Source organism: Mesoplodon densirostris, chromosome 8 (assembly GCF_025265405.1).
Source record: "Mesoplodon densirostris isolate mMesDen1 chromosome 8, mMesDen1 primary haplotype, whole genome shotgun sequence".
Classification (NCBI taxonomy): domain Eukaryota; kingdom Metazoa; phylum Chordata; class Mammalia; order Artiodactyla; family Ziphiidae; genus Mesoplodon; species Mesoplodon densirostris.
The window spans coordinates 51,985,952-52,003,914 of record NC_082668.1 but is presented as its reverse complement, the minus strand read 5'-3'; the positions used below and the strand labels follow the sequence as shown (position 1 = coordinate 52,003,914).

Sequence of the window (17,963 nt, the reverse complement as noted above, 5' to 3'; positions counted from 1 at the left end):
TGTTTTTAAACTCCCCTTCATTTTTTTATGCTACAAACTAGAGTGTGCTATTTATACAAATTACTTTCTAAGTTTAACTAGAGTATTAGGATCACCTGTACTCTGAGTGGCATGCATAAACTGTATGCAGTTTGAGTTTTAGTAGTTTACATTTTAATATAGTGGGTTTTAACAGCTATTTCCATAACTCATAAATCCTAATCAGGAGACATTGTCAAGGAGAAATTAAAATCTGATTTCTACCTGTGAATTCATAGCCAATAAATTATTAATTACATTGTTATTTTTGTTTACATACTTAGTAGATTTTTCTCTTTTAGTATATGGTGACTTGTTAGAATTTTCCATTTAAAGTGGAAATATTATGTCAATGAATTTAACACAAATTTAATACAAATCTAAACATTGGAACTAATCTTATTCCTTCCTATATATATAAGCTATTCTTTAAGGAATAGGTATCTAGTTCTTCATTTTCATTTTGTTAATGTACTTAGCACATACTATAAATATGTTGGCCTTTCTGTGAAATCATTATCAAATTTTGTCTTTGTTTTTGTTCTTAAACATTATAGGTGTTGTTTATAAATAGTGCATTAGGTATTTAGAGAGGTTTCTTTTTCCTCCAACTCAGCACATAAAAAGTAATCAAATATTTTAACAGAATTGTTTCTAAAGTAAAAAAGTAAAAGTGGCAATCAACTATTCTTATTTTAAAAATAATTGGATACTAAAAGTTGAACAGCATAAATTTTCATAACTCCACTTAGACCTACTTATTATTGAATTTTCTCTGCTTCATTGTAATATAATCATTCTGCAAGTTTAGCAAGTCTGGCTGACTTTCATCTTAAGTAAAAAGGTGGAAAAGATAAAAGAAAAAGAAAAGGTATTTTGTCTTAAAAACCATTCCCATTAAAAATAGTTTTCTTTTTCAGTCCTCAGTTACAACATGATATAAAGGAATCTCAATTTTTTTTTTTTACTTGGAATTTAAGTTTAAGATGTTACTAATATTTAGAAACAGATTTAGGATCTTCCTTGGTAAGTATCTAACAAAATGAATAGTATGGACATTGACTGCTAGTCACAATGCTGTGACCTAGGAAGCCTTGATATCCTTTCTGAGCTGGCCTGGAGATGTCTTGTTAGTCAAGAAATATTCTATATTATTCTTTGATAGGAGACAATCTTTAGCTACTCATACCTTCATAAAAGTAAATAGAGGACTTAAGGATTCTTGTTGTTGCTCCTTAGGCAAAGAGGTTTGGAAAAGTTTATTGGACTCCTTTGGGTATCCAGGGGCATGATGAAACCCTTCTCTGGGTTCTGATGTTTTAGCAAATTAGATGATCCAAGTTGGAAAATTAACCTTAGTGCATCACTTTTGAACAGTTTCAAAATTGCCATCTTTGATACTCAGCCACTTGGCCAGTCAGTATATCATTTTAAGTTCACAGATTCCTTAGCTTGTGGTCTAATATAATAGACTTGCTTTATAGCGCATTAGTTATTATTATTATTTTTATTTATTTTTATTTTTTTTTTTGCGGTACGTGGGCCTCTCACTATTGTGGCCTCTCCCGTTGTGGAGCACAGGCTCCGGACGCGCAGGCTCAGCAGCCATGTTTCACGGGCCCAGCCACTCCGCGGCATGTGGGATCCTCCCGGACCGGGGCACGAACCCGTGTCCCCTGCATCGGCAGGCGGACTCTCAACGACGGCGCCACCAGGGAAGCCCGCGCATTAGTTTTAATAGAAGTCATTAACTTGATTGCAGCGGTACACTTTAGAGATTGAAAAGTGCTAACATTGCATTTTCAAATATATGTTTAACAAGTAGTAGTTAAAGACATTATTAGGTCTTGTGTTGTCTATTCTATTGCTATTGTCTCTCACTCAGCCTCTCATATTCTACATTTGTTTCTGTCCAAAAAAAATTCAGTGCTCTTTAAAAAGACATAAAACCTATCATGGCATAGCAGATCACAACTTCAAAGTCCTTCACAGCACATTTAGAATAAAATTCAACTTCCTTACCTTATTTTTTATTTTTATTTTTATTTTTTGCGGTATGCGGGCCTCTCACTGTTGTGGCCTCTCCCGTTGCGGAGCGCAGGCTCCACACGCGCAGGCTCAGCGGCCATGGCTCACGGGTCCAGCCACTCTGCGGCATGTGGAATCCTCCCGGACTGGGGCACGAACCTGCGTCCCCTGCATCGGCAGGCAGACTCCCAACCACTGCGCCACCAGGGAAACCCCTTACCTTAGTTTTGCATGGTATGGTCGACAACAGACTATCCCTTAAGTATTAGCTCCTGGCATTCACTCATTCATGAGGCTCCAGCCATACCTGCCTTCTTTCAGTTTCTCTAACCTGCCAGCTCTCTCCTGTCCTGATCAGATTTGTATACATGGTGTTCTCTGTCAGTGTGACTTTCCTTAGTGTTCACACGACTGAGTTCTTCTCATCCTTAGGTTTCATTTTGTCACCTACTCAGAGGTACCTTGGGTCTGATTGGGTGCTTGACCACTCAATCAGTAATAGATGGCTTTCTCCCTCCAATTAGCTTCCATCTTAGTACTCTTGATACCACACTTCTTAGATGGGACTCAGACCCAGCTGCACCTTCAGATCGGGACTTAAACCCACAATCCCTGACTTAGGAAGGGACTCGAACCCACAGTCTTTTTGAAACCACACAGCTGGTCTCAGAATTTACTGAAGCTCAGGTTCTTTTGTCTCAGTGCAGAAAGAATTGAGCAAGAGGCAAAGTGACAGGCAAAGAGTGAGTTTATTAGCATAGGATGCCTGTGAGACATACAAGCAGGCAGGCAAGGGAGCACAGCCCTGAGGACAAAGAGGGCTACATTTTTATAATCAAAGAATACCACCCTCTGCCTCACTTTTGGGTAGATGTCAAGGCTTACATCATTAGTTCTTCCTTTGACCCCATACTGTTTAACTGGGGCTGTCATGGCACTATTTAAATCATACGTATATTAGCACAAGGGTGGTAACATATACTAAAATATGGTAACTCGTCTCAGGTATCCGTATAATGTCCCCTTTCACCTAGTTTCTTTCCCTTTCACCTATATTCCTGTCTTGGCTATATGCAGGAATGCAGTTTCAGGGGCCATTATCTTATAGATCTCCCAAGGCTGAATGCAGGTCTTATATCCATTTTTCTGAGGTAGTGGCCTGAGCAAGTCTGTTTAGTTTCAAAATGTTCTGATTGTTGCTTAGCTGCCAGATGTTCTGGGCATTTTCTGGTTGGTGTCTAGCTTATGGTCATCTCCTGAAGTCCCTCTCTATGTATCTCCCCCTTGTGCCATTTCTAGCTGTGTAACTATCTTATTCTATCCCTATTACCCTGGGATTTTGCTTCATAACATTAGTCACAAGCTATAATTAGGATTATACTTGTTTATATGTTTCACAACTGTCTTGATCACTTTCAGAGGATTATAGTTGTTTATATGTTTCACAACTGTCTTGCTCACTTTCAGCATCTTGAGGGTAGGGACCATATGTATCTCTTTTGTTCACTAATGTGTAACTGGAGCATCCGTCAAAAATATGTTTGAATACATACTTTGTTACCTAATAAGTTTTGTAAACATGTTTCTTCACATAAACCCTCTTAGGGCCTTCAATATTTAACTTGTATGTTCCTTGTTCCTACACTTATGTGACCTTGGAACCACCCCCCCCCCTTTTTTTTGTGGTACTTGGGCCTCTCACTGTTGTGTCCTCTCCCGTTGCGGAGCACAGGCTCCGGACGCGCAGGCTCAGCGACCATGGCTCACGGGCCCAGCCGCTCCGCGGCATGTGTGATCTTCCCGGACACGAACCTGTGTCCCCTGCATCGGCGGCAGACTCTCAACCACTGCACCACTAGGGAAGCCCTGGAACCCCCCTTTGATGGAGCATCTCAAGGGATTAGTGTTTCTTAGTTTACACATATATTTTCTTTTATGACTGGAGATGATTCCTCAAGTGATCATTTAGGTATATCACAAACACATTGTGATTTTAAGAATACAGTTCATCGACCTAGGTGATCAGGATTTTTTGCATCGTTGGTGCTCTGAGAAAAATATAGTCTCAAAGAAGAAACTAACATGATATTTGTCCTTTGGGGACTTGCTATCAGTTAGCAATCAGGAAATACTTCTATGATCAACTAAAAAAACAGACACTGTTACTGAGACTGTATCAATTTACTAGAGTGAATTAATAACCAAACTAAATTTATTCTCTTGTATAGGGTGTTGAGTTGTGAAATAGAGTATGTCATTATCAACAGAAAAATACTTCTATATTTAGTGTCAGTATTATTAATAAGCTTGTTTTTTTGTTTGTTTTTTAGCATTGAGTTACATTTATGTGTATGTGTATGTGTCTGGGTGTTCTTTTCTCAGCCAAGCTATCTTATGTTTAAGAACATTATACCACAGTATGTATTCATGAAGACTAATCAGTGGTTTAGAAAAACTTAAAAAAATGTTGTCTTGATTTACCTCATACATATAGGAAAGTGTATATATGTGTACATATTTTAAAAATAAGAATCATAAAATGAAAAAATATGTACCCATACTGAGTTTAAGAAATAGAACATTAGCAGTATTTTTTTTTATTGAAGTGTAATTGCTTTTCAATGTTGTGTAAGTTTCTGCTGTACAATGAAGTGAATCAGCTATATGTATACCTATATCCCTCCCTCTTGCATCTCCCTTCACTTTCCACCCATCCCACCCATCTAGGTTGTTACAGAGCACGGAGCTGAGCTTCCTGTGCTTTATAGCACATTCCCGCTAGCTATCATTTTTACGCATGGTAGTGTATATATGTCAATCCTAATCTCCCAATTCGTCCCACCCTCCCCTTCTCCCCTGTGTCCACATGTTCTCTATGTCTATGTCTCTATTCCTGCCCTGCAAATAGGTTCATCTGTACTGTTTTTCTAGATTTCACACATATACTTTAATATACGATATTTGTTTTTCTCTTTCTGGCTTACTTCACTCTGTATGACAGACTCTAGGTCCATCCACATCTCTACAAATGATCCAGTTTCGTTCCTTTTTATGGCTGAGTAATATTCCATTGTATATATATACCACATCTTCTTTATCCATTCATCTGTCATTGGGCATTTAGGTTGTTTCCATGTCCCAGCTAGTGTAAACAGTGTTGCAGTGAACATTGAGGTACGTGTGTTCTTTTGAATTATGGTTTTCTCTGCATATATGCCCAAGAGTGGGATCACTGGGTCATATGGTAGTTTTATTTTTAGTTTTTAAAGGAACTTCCATACTGTTCTCCACAGTGGCTGTATCAATTTGCATTCCCACCAACAGTGCAACAGGGTTCCCTTTTCTCCACACCCTCTCCAACATTTATTGTTTGTAGATTTTTTGATGACGGTCATTCTGACTGGTGTGAGGTGATACCTTGTTGTAGTTTTGATTTGCATTTCTCTAATAATTAGTGATCTTGAGCATCTTTTCAAGTGCTTCTTGGCCATCTGTATGTCTTCTCTGGTGAAATGTCTATTTAGGTCTTCCACCCATTTTTTTTTTTTTTTGTGGTACGCAGGCTGCTCACTGTTGTGGCCTCTCCCATTGCAGAGCACAGGCTCTGGATGCGCAGGCTCAGCAGCCATGGCTCATGGGCCCAGCTGCTTCGCGGCATGTGGGATCCTCCTGGACCAGGGCATGAACCCATGTCCCCTGCATTGGCAGACGGACTCTCAACCACTGCGCCAGCAGGGAAGCCCCTCCAACCATTTTTTAATTGGGTTGTTTGTTTTTTTGATATTGAGCTCCATGAGCTGTTTGTATATTTTAGAGATTAATCCTTTGTCCATACTTCATTTGCAAGTATTTTCTCCCATTCTGAGGGTTATCTTTTTGTCTTGTTTATGGTTTCCTTTGATGTGCAAGAACTTTGAAGTTTAATTAGGTCCCATTTGTTTGTTTTTGTTTTTATTTTCTTTAGGAGGTGGGTTACAAAAGATCTTGCTGTGGTTTATGTCAAAGAGTGTTTGTTCTGTGTTTTCGTCTAAGAGTTTTATAGTGTCTGGCCTTACATTTAGGTCTTTAATCCATTTTGAGTTTATTTTTGTGTATGTTGTTTGGTAGCATTCTAATTTTATTCTTTACATGTAACTGCCCAGTTTTCCTTGCACCACTTATTGAAAAGGCTGTCTTTTCTCCATTGTATGTTCTTGCCTCCTTTGTCATAACTTAGGTGACCATATGTGCGTGGGTCTATCTCTGGGATTTCTATCCTATACCATTGATCTATATTTCTGTTTTTGTGCAAGTACCATACTGTCTTGATTACCATAGTTTTGTAGTATGGTTTGAAGATGGGGAGCCTGATTCCTCCAGCTCCGTTTTTCTTTCTCAAGATTTCTTTGGCTCTTTGGGGTCTTTTGTGTTTCCATACAAATTGTAAAATTTTTTGTCCTCATTCTGGAAGAATGCCATTGGTAATTTGATAGGGATTTCATTGAATCTGTAGAAGAAATTAAAGAGGAAATTAAAAAATACATAGAAACAAATGAAAATGAAAACATGATGACCCAAAACCTATGGGATGCAGCAAAACAGTTCTAAAAGGGAAGTTTATAGCAATTTGATCTCACGTCAAGAAACAAGAAAAATCTCAAGTAAAAAATTTAACCTTACACTTAAAGCAACTAGAGGAAGAAGAACAAAGAAAACCTAAAGTCAGTAGAAGGAAATAAGTCATAAAGATCAGAGCAGAAATAAATGAAATAGAACTGAAGAAAACAAGAGCAAAGTTCAATAAAAGTAAAATTTGGTTCTTTGAGAAGGTAAACAAACTTGGTAAACCTTTAGCTGGACTCATCAAGAAGAAAACTGAGAGGGTGCAAATCAATAAAATTAGAAACTAAAAAGGATAAATCACAACAGACACCATAGAAGTACAAAGGATTATAAGAGACTACTACACACAAGTATATGCCAATAAAATGGACAACCTCGAAGAAATGGACAAATTCTTGGAAAGGTACAATTTTCCAAGACTAAACCAGGAAGAATTAGAAAATATAAATACCTATCACAAGTAATGAAATTGAAACTGTAATTAAAAATCTTCCAACAAACAAAAGTCCAGGACCAGATGGCTTCATAGGTGAATTCTATCAAACATTTAGAGAAAAGCTAACATCCATCCTTCTCAAGCTCTTCCAAAACATTGCAGAGGGAGGAACACTCCCAAATTTGTTCTATGAGGCCACCATCACCCTGATACCAAAACCAGACAAAGGTATCACAAAAAAAGAAAATTACAGACCAATATCACTGATGAAAGAGATGTAAAAATCCTCAACAAAATACTAGCAAACAGAATCCAACAACACATTAAAAGGATCATGCACCATGATCAAGTGGGATTTATCCCAGTAATGCAAGGATTCTGCAATATATGCAAATCAATCAGTGTGATACACCATATTAACAAATTAAGGAATAAAAACCATATGATAATTTCAATAGATGCAGAAAGAGCTTTTGACAAAATTCAACACCCATTTATGATAAAAACTCTCCAGAAAGTAGGCATTTGAAGGAAGCTTCCTCAACATAATAAAGGCCATATATGACAAACCCACAGCAAACATCATTCTCAATGGTGAAAAACCAAAAGCATTTCCACTAAGATCAGCAACAAGACAAGGATGTCCACTTTTGCCACTCTTATTCAACATAGTTTTGGATGTCCTAGCCACAGCAATCAAAGAAGAAAAAGAAATAAAAGGAATACAAATTGGAAAAGAAGAAGTAAAACTGTCACTGTTTGCAGATGACATGATACTATACATAAAAAATCCTTAAAATGCCACCAGAAAACTACTAGAATTAATCAAAGAATTTGGTAAGATTGCAGGATCCAAAATTGATGCACAGCAATCTCTTGCATTCCTATACACTAACAACGAAAAATGAGAAAGAGAAATTAAGGAGACAATCCCATTTACCATCGCAACAAAAAGAATAATATAGCTAGGAATAAACCTACCTAAGGATGCAAAAGACCTGTACTCAGAAAACTGTAAAATACTGATGAAAGAAATCAAAGATGACATAAACAGATGGAGAAATACACCATGTTCTAGGATTGGAAGATTCAGTATTGTGAATATGACTGTTCTGCCCGAAGCAATCTACAGATTCAATGCAATCCCTATCAAATTATCAATAGCAGTGTTATAGACTAGTGGTTCTTCAACATTTCAGTACCAGAACTCCTTACACTATTAAAAATTATTGAAGAGCACAAAAAGTTTCTGTTTAGGTGGGTTATATCTATTTATGCTTATTATGTAAGAAGTTAAAATTTGGAAATTGAATATATTCATTTAAACATAATAATGAACAAAAAACACACTTTATAAAAACATTTTTTCCAAAAACAAAAATAGAAGAGTAACATTGTTTTGTATTTTTGCAAACCTTTTTAATCTCTGGTTTAAAGGAGATTTTTTATCTGCTTCTATGCAGTCTGTTGTGGAATGTTGATTTAGTTAAAATATATGAAGGATGAGAGTGGAAAAATGCAAATAACATCTTATTATGAATACAGTTTGACTTCACAGACTGCCTGAAAGTGTCTCAGGTACTCTAAGAGGATCCCCAGACCACACTCTGAGAACTGCTGTTTTAGGTGCCTTCTGTGGGCCTTATCTCAATCATTTGTTGCCCAGAGGTAATAGATATTGTGAGTTTTATATTGATAACTTTCTTAATTTTCTTTTTGATGTTACAACCAATTTATTATCACTGAAAACTCCATATTGTTTAGTTTTCCTATTTCTGAACACACACACAAATATTCTTCTGTTAATTGCTATTTTCATGTAGTATTAAAGTTTGAGAAATATGATGGTACATATAGCTATAGTTTATTCATTTTACTAAGAAATTATTTTCTTTTGTACAAATAAAACAATTTGTATAACCATTGTTCTAATAAGTATTACGTGGGGTAGTAGCTGCTTGTGTAATTATAGACAGTCCTTCTACAAACGTACATGTTCATGCCTGCTGGTACATGTTAGCAAAAGTTTCTTTGAAGTATACACTGAGGTGTAAAATTACTGGGTTGTAGAACATGTATAGTTTACCAATGAAATGTCACACTGTTTTCCAAATTGGTTGTATCAGTTTAAACTTATATTTACAGACCATGGATATTCCCATTCCTCTATATTCTCATCAGTAAATTGTGTTGATTCTAATCAACAAAATCTAATCAGTTAATTAAATTTTACTCTTGTGGTGGATATAAAGTGTTATCTCATTGTAATGTTACCTTGTAGTTCCTTTATTATTAGCTGGGTTGGGTTGTGCACTTTTTTAAAAAATATGTTTTATGGGTTATTTGTGCTTCCTCTTCTTTAAGATGTTTGTTTATTCCAGTAAAGAGTTATTTTTACATTTGGGATATTGTAGTTTTATAAGTATATGTGTCACAAATATGTTCATCAAGTTTGTGACGTGTTTATGGTATCTGCGGATTAACTGGCATCTCTAATTTTATTATAATAAGTTGTTAATTTTTTTTATTGTTTGTACCTGTTCTTACTTAAAAATGTCTTCTCTACTCCAAAGTCTCAAAGATATTCTACAAAATTTTTCCTAAAGATTTTGGTTTAGGCTTTCATATTTAAATTTTCAGTATTCCTGGAATTGATTTTGATTTATGATAGGAAGAATGGGTCCAATTTTAGAAGTCACCTCTCCACATCATATATCAAGTTTTTCAACATCTTGTTTTGTTTCTGAATTCACCATTGTCTTCCCTCACTAATTCTGCCGTAGTGCCAATATTATATTATTTTTAATTAATTTAGGTTTATAATAAATCTTGATATCTGGTTCTAATTTAATAGAATTTTTACCAGAGAAGGTGGTCTTTCTTATATCATTAAAAAAAATCATTAGAGCTCTTTTATGGTCTAGCATGTTGGGTTTTTAAAAAGTGTTTAGTAACTTAAAATCATGTATATGCTCAAATATTGAGTATAATATTGTTTATATGTCTATTGGATCAAACTTTGTATTTAATCCTATTCAAATTTCCTTTATTTTTCAGATTTGTGTCCACTTGGTCTTTCAGTTATTGAGAAGTATTTACTAGACTTTCCCACCATAATGGTGTATTTGTCCGTTTCTTCTTCTTCTGTCTTTTTTTTGTGTGTGTGTGTCACTTTTTGCTTTATATACTTGGTGTGCTTATATTGGGTTGGCCAAAAAGTTAGTTCGGGTTTTCCCCTAAGATGTTATGGAAAAATCTGAACGAACCTTTTGGCAACCCAATATCATTAAGAACATAAAGATATTGAATTATAACAACTGTAACAACTTACTGGTGTCTGTTGGTCTTAAGTCTATTTTGTCAAATATAGACATGTCTATTCTTTAACTTAGATTAGTATTTTTCTCATATATATTTCTTTTCTTCCAATGACTTTAATCCCCTGATGTCCTCTAGTTTTAGGTGTTTTTCTTATACTTAACATATCCCTGGATTTCTCTTTCTTAAAAAAAAAGAAATAGTCTAACAATTTCTGTTTTAAAAGGGTCCTTTACATTCATTCGTATTACTGATATATTTGAATTTAGACCCAATATTTGAATTATGGGTTTTCTATTTGTCTTTTTTTTCCTTCTGTTTTTTTTCTTTCAGTTTAGCAACATGACTGCCACTAATAGCTTTACTAAAAAAAAACTATATAGAGTGATGAGAACAGAAGCCAAACTGAAATGAGTTGCGTAGTAAATGATAGGTGAAAAAATGGATACAATGAATATAGAAAGTGTCTCTTGAATTAATTTTTATGTAGAGAAGATAAAAATAACTGGAGGGAGATGTGGGAATCAAGGGAATGCTTTTCAAATTTTAAGATGTGAGAAATTTAAGCATTTATAAATGTCATTAGGAGTAATACAAATGAGAGACAGTAGTTGAATATACATAAGGAAGAAAGGTTATTTGATGGTGTAAATTCTGTGCAAGAGTAGAGTAATTGCCCTTTACGGGGTTCTCCACAAAGAGGAGAGAATCTGTAGAGGACATGTGTGTAGATGTAATAAGGGCTGTAGATTTGCAGCAGGCTGTTAAGGGAGATCTCACCTCATGGCTGCTGCTTCTTTCTGTAAGTAACCAGTTTGTCTGCTGAGAATGACAGTGTTGGTAGTATGGTGGGTTGGAGGTTTGAAGGCATTTGGAAGTTAATATCACAATGTTATTGGCAAGTTCCAGGGTGACAAGCATGGAATCCCAATTTAATTTTCTAATTTGTATGTGTTTATCAGAACATACTATATGACTTTCTCTTATCTGAAATTATCTATTTTAAATAAATATTTCAAAAAATTAACTAATATTTTGGTCTTTTTCTAGGTACTACTTACCTAATTTTGATCTTATTCTCAAGGGTACTAGGTGGTTCAATGTTACAAAGTTGTAACTGAGAGAAGAATTTTATCTTCTTTTTCTCTGTCATCTCTTAACTGGAGCTTATTTCAAGTTCACTATGACATAGAAACTATAAATCTTTAGCAATTGGGTCATGATAGTGTAGTGTATACTCATTTTCTTTACTCTCTCTGTTTTATTTCCCTTCCTAACTTTTGTAATCAAAATCTGTGTATTCTAAATGCATTTATTTAGTTCCAAGGACTGTGAACTCTTCTGGGATTAAAATGATACATGACTGATTACCCGTGCATAGGAGGTAGTTACTGGAAGAGGGAGAGGGGGTTGGGACTTGTGGGTGGCCAGTAATGTTCCTTTTCTTGACCTGAGTGCTAGTTACATGGGTGTGTTCACTTTGAAAATTCATTGAGTGGCAAGCCCATGTTGTGTGCACTGTTTGTATTATGATATACATACAGAAACGCAGATATATGGGAGCCAACAGTACATAGTGTACACTCTATATGTGGGTATATAGGGATGTATAAATAATATTTATGTAAATATAATCAGTGTTACATTAGAGATATATAGGGTGCCTTCAGATTACTCTGTTGAAATTGCTATCTTAAATGTCTCCAATAATCTCCTAATCATCAAATGCAATGGCTTATTTTGAGTGAATATTGCCTATAAACTTTTTGACCACCACTATCTTCAAATTCTGTGTTTCCTTGGATCCTGAACTCTACTTTTCTGGACCTATGTATAGTGAACTGTATCTTCTCTTTCAGTTTCTAACTCAGGAAGAACCCTTTTTTTTTTCTGAATTTTTAGTTGTCATTGCTGCCTGGATGACTCCTAAGGTCATCTTTCTTGTCTTGTTCTCTTACTATGCCTCAAATCAAAATTCAAAGCTGCCAGCTGACCATATCTATTTGTAATGAAAATACATCTCATTCTCTTATTCTTCTTTCTCCTTGTACCTTCGTGTAAAAACCCTATCAGCCTATCCATTTCTGATATCATGTGAGGCTTCTACCTTTCTTTTGCAGAGGGAGGTATTTTTAGTAAGCACTCAGAACACGTTAGTTTTTCTTGGAAGTCTTGCCATCTGCAAACTTGTTGCTCTGTTAGTAGCCAGTTTCAAGGAACAAAATATTAGTGATGGTAAGTGATTATAAGTGCTAAGTATATGTCATTATCAAACTGTTATACTTTTAGCCAGTAAAAAGGTTAGAATCTTTGGATATGTTTTTGTGTGTGTGTGTGATGAAGGCACACCATATTTGTTTCACACTTTGAGGTCTATAGGTATCTGAGTATATTTTTTTGGGTAACTTTTAATAGAATACTGTTCACAGATTTTCTATTTTTCAATCTCTGAGTACCATCTTGACTTTTCAGAAAATCATAAGCTGATATATGGATGTTATCTCTCATATTCACCTTAGTTTTCAAGGTAAGAAGTCAGCACTTGTTGAAAATCAAAGATGACTTCTCGTGATTTTATGAAAAATATGAGTCTACAGCATTACCTGATACTTGCTTATTACAGTTCCATATGCATTTGAAATACAGTGAGAAGATACTTCATGAAGGGAACACAAAGACAAGAGAACACCTTTATTCTTGTTTTAGAGGACATTACGGAAAACAATATTCTTGGTGTTTTCAAGGTCTCTGTGATCACTTTTCAAAATAATATTCAATATAAATCTTAAATACAGAAAAAACTATTTTTTGTTAATATCATGAGGAAAAAATCTTATTAAAGTTTAGTTTGTGTATGGCCATCACAATTATGATTATTATCATTTTCCAGGCTTTTGTATAAAATACTACACATTGACTTAATGATGAATCATCTACTAAACTAAATTTTCTCTTTTAAAAGACATACTAAATCCAAAGTCTGGGGCACGACTGAGTGGGGATCAAATATCTCCAGCTGTGGATAGAGGAAAGATGTAGGGTCCAGTGTATCTGAAAGAGTTCTCATACATCTTTTTTTAATCTATCTATCTATCTATCTATCTATCTATATATCTCCTCTATATTTAAACCTTGCATGAAAACACTAGAAGAGAAAACTAAGCCAAACCAAACCAATGTAATGAAATAAATCCGACCTCACTGTCTACATACTTTGAAAGAGATCTGAAAGCATTACAGATTTCCTTTTGCTCCTGATTAAGTTAAACAATTTTCTTAACAAACTATTAATTTCCTTTAAAAATGATCAGCTTTCTGCTAGGTGATTTTTGGTGTATTAGACAGAATTCCTGTTTGCAGTGTAGCTGTGGAGAGTAAAATGATACAAGTAACAATAATAGAATAAAATAACGTGATGTAGTAGTTTCTTGTCATTTATCTGTATATAAAGCATTGGTTCCTGAATTGGTTTTAGTATTTAAATGATTGTATTCATAAGGTAGCATGTATACACAGTCACTGACACACACATGGAGGCAATAGCCGTTTGTGGAGTTAAACAGTAGCTTTTATCTTAAGAGTTGCAGCTTAACTTATTCTGCTTGGGTGGGGGGAATTAAGAGTTCTGAGAGAGTTGAAGGACACTTGCAGCGGGGTCTGTTCGTTTTGGAAGATTGAAATCATGGCAGGTCCAGAAACTGATGCCCAGTTCCAATTCACTGGTATCAAAAAATATTTCAACTCTTACACTCTCACAGGGAGAATGAATTGTGTACTGGCCACATACGGAGGTATTGCTTTGATAGTTTTACACTTTAAGTTAAGGTCTAAAAAAACTCCAGCTGTGAAAGCAACATAAACAGATTCTCAACTGTACCTCATCTGTTAAGTTCCCATGCCTGAAGAAGCTAATGTCAACTCATCATGTGATACCCAATTTGTACAATAAATTATGAACCTGGAAAAAAAAAAAGAGTTCTGAGAAATGAGTTCATTAGTTTGATACTATTTAATTACTTTATTTTTTAATGAGAAATAACTGCTTTAAAATAAGTCTAGGAAACAATCATAGATGATTACACCAAATGTGAAAAAAGTAACAAAGAATTTCGAAGGTCAAAAGACTGATTTTCCAGAGGAAATGACAAGGACAAATGGATAGTAAAGATCATAGGTCCCTCCTTCCCACATTCAGCATCCTAAAATTACCTAGGAAGCCTAATTCTAAGGAGACAAAAGACATATATTGTTCGGCAAGGAGAGAAAATGCAGTATATTGGGAGACTTTCCTTTCTTTACTCTGTGATAAACTCCTTTTCCAAGATTTTCTGTCATACCATCTCCTGAGTCAGCCTCTAGAGCACAAGTGAAGAGAAGCAGCTATATTAGTGCTGTCACCCTGAGAGGTGAATGGGCTGCCATTTTCAGTATTGTTGCCACTAACTTATGTAGCTGAGTGCCAAGATCCATGGGCATTGTCATACAGCGATAGGATTATATACTGCCATGGAGAGACTCATAATGATGGTGCCTGGTAATCTCTTCAAGGTTAGGTTTCTGTCAAGACAATAATTCTTATAAAATTGGCCTGAAGAATTGTAGTCCACTAAGTTCTAGATAAAGTAATAATTAATTATAGTCAGTAGAGTACATAGAAAAGTGACAGCATTATTGCTGAATACACACAAAAAAGGGAACTTGTTTAATTAGGTGACAGGAGAAGAAATCATGTTTGGAATTTTAATGAGAACTACGATTGAAAACTTTTGGCCTTTGGCCACCTCAGATAAAGGCAAACTTGAAGAGCGATTTTTAGAGATGAAAGCAGAAGAATTTAGTAATGAGATAGAAGAGATTGAAAGGGGGAAAAATAATTCATATTTCTAAATGAGGTAGGCTGTGTTCTTCTTTTTTCATCTTTTTTCCTTCCTTCTTTATTTTGGGTCAGTAACAAAGACATCTTAATGATTGCACTGACTCAGTGCAAAACAGGCTAAGAATTATGTTTGGAGCTAGATTCCTTGATCATATTACTAGACAGTATAGAGGTATCAATGGCTTAGGTTATGCTGAAGTAATAAGCAACTACCCTCCCTGCCCCTCCTATATAACTTAATATAATTTTTTTCCCTTTATTATTAGTGCAAGTCCACCATGGGTTTGGGTGACCCTCCAAGCAAGTTTTCCTGCATACTCAGTGATCCAGGCTTTCACTTTTTTGGCTTCACTATCCTATGTGAGGCCAAGTGGGTACTTGCATTTGGAAGTGATGTGTGCCACATCTGCTTACATTTCCTGATGGGTCACATGTCCACACCTAATATCTCGGAGGAGGGGAAGAACAACCTTTCTGTTACTGGGAGGAAGAGATACAAATTGTGTATGAGGGAACAGTTTTAGTGCTCACGCTGGGCATTTGAATCATCTTCCTTGAAAGAGATTATAACCCCAAGATTCTCCATTCATTTCCTCAAGTATCTATGTAGGATAGTTAGGAACGCTGGCTTCCCATGGGATATAATGTAAACTACTTATTTTCAAAAGTCTGGAACCAGAAAATGTTTAAAGTAAAATTGCAAGAAGTCATCATAGAGATTTACTATCTTGCATATAGAAAAGTAGAGTATCATTATCATTTAAAGAACTATTTAAAATTAGTAGATCTACTATTATTCTTTTAGATACTGTATCAATTTTATAAGTAAGGTTGTGCTAAAGAAACAACTCCCAAATTCTCAACAACTTAAGACAACAAAAGTTAATTTTTAAACACTTTTTAATCTTTAATTTCTTTTAACAATGTTTTATTGTTTAAAGAGTTTAACTTTTTCACTTCTTTTGTTAAATTTCCTCCTAAGTTTTTCTTTTATTCTTTTGGATACACTCAAAATAAAAGTTTATTTTGAAGGTACGTAGCTATGAAAAAAACCTAAGGATAGGTAGTTTGGGAGAAAAAAGACTGGTAAAAGAGACTTGTAAAACATAAAGTTGTATTCTGTTGTGGCTTCATTAAATTAATTTTTGTTAAACAGAGCTCTGGAGTGTCAGACGGTTCAACAAAAGACCACAAGGGAATTGAAAGAGCAAATTACTCATAGGTCCTAGAAAGAGTACACTGTATGCCTCCAGGGGCCCCACAGGGGGGTCAAAGGAGGATGCAGGCAGAGAGAGTGGCAGGACCTGGGGCATATGCCTTTGTTATGGTCTATGGGTAGAGTGTTTTGGGGTTCCTGGGCTAAGGCTGGACTGGTCAATTCAAAACCAAAAGAGTGAGGTTTTGGGAAGCTCTCTGGGCAGCACAAGGGAAAGACCCTGGGAGGCAGAGAGACTGTTTATCACCAGGGCTTTTGGGGAAGTAATATCAGAAATATACATTTACTCGTGACTCTGCAGGCTTTATTTAGGGATTGCGCGAGGAGCTCGTGTTAGCTTAAGGCCCTGGAGGCTCTCTTGCCCATACAAAATGGATGCTAAGGCAGCAGTACCATGGAGTAGCTTAGCTTAATTCTCAACACATGCTTAATTCTTCTTCTTCCCATTCTATTTACTGATTATAACAGTTTCTGTTTTTCTTGGCAAAAATAATTAGTAAATCAAATCCTTGATATAAAAGATTAGGCATCCTAGATTCATGTTAGGATTATTTATGTGTTTAGTCAAATTCTAAACCTTTATTTGCCAATTAACATTTTTTCATGTGTTCTCTCCTTTTAATAAGCACTAGCTTTTAAACACCGATCATTGCAGCATGAGTAGAAGTAGTTATTTTCTGAGAAAATGGATATGATGCAGGTATTGACTTTTGTTGCAGTGAACATAGAGATTTATTGACCTGGAAGATAAGGTCAATATTTGCCTGGAGGGACAATAAATCTAGATGTTCAACAAAATATAAAGCCAATATTTGTATTAATCCCTATGTTTGGAATACCTGTCCAAAATCTCTGGAAATTTCTTTATATAGTAGTGGAATTTTTCGATCCTTGAAAAGTGTGCAGTTGTAAACAGACCTTGAAAAGCTATCACAGAGTTTGAAACTGAGATCAAAATAAACGAGTGAAGATGTCAAAGGTAGAATGCATGAATTTTGTAGCAATCTCTTTTGCAAAAGAGTGGGATTTTCTTTAAAATGTGTAAACTTTAAAAAATGTTATTCATTAAAGTTTGCAATTTTTTTGTTAACAACATTGCACTGAAGTACTTCTTAATAGATTCAAGACATATATAACAGACCTAGAACTCTAAAGTGCATAAATAAAATGTTGCTTCTCCTAGATTCTGATTGACAACTTCTTTTGTCTTTTTAGACTTCTAGGGCATTTCTTTGCAAATATATCACTGGCTTTTTAAGTACAGTACAGTGTTCATAATGTTACTACATTGTTTGTTCCCTTAGGCATAACCATTTTATTATTACAGCCACATGATTGATTAGAGTGCTTCCTCCATTGAGATACCTGTTACATAAAGACTGCACAGTATTGATTTCAGAGGCAAACTTTCTAGAAAGGACTGGCAATCATCAAAACAAAACTAGGTATCTTCCACAAAATACCCACCC

The 17,963-nt window shown here is 35.3% G+C and overlaps 1 protein-coding gene across 1 annotated transcript; it reads left to right on the top strand.

Moving 5' to 3' along the window:
• Window positions 1-14,039: 14,039 nt before the first annotated feature.
• LOC132495356 (ATP synthase membrane subunit K, mitochondrial-like) lies at window positions 14,040-14,360 on the top strand. Its single transcript, XM_060107216.1, has one exon. The coding sequence runs from the start codon at window positions 14,085-14,087 to the stop codon at window positions 14,259-14,261; it is 177 nt and encodes a 58-aa protein (XP_059963199.1). The 5' UTR covers window positions 14,040-14,084; the 3' UTR covers window positions 14,262-14,360.
• Window positions 14,361-17,963: the final 3,603 nt, after the last annotated feature.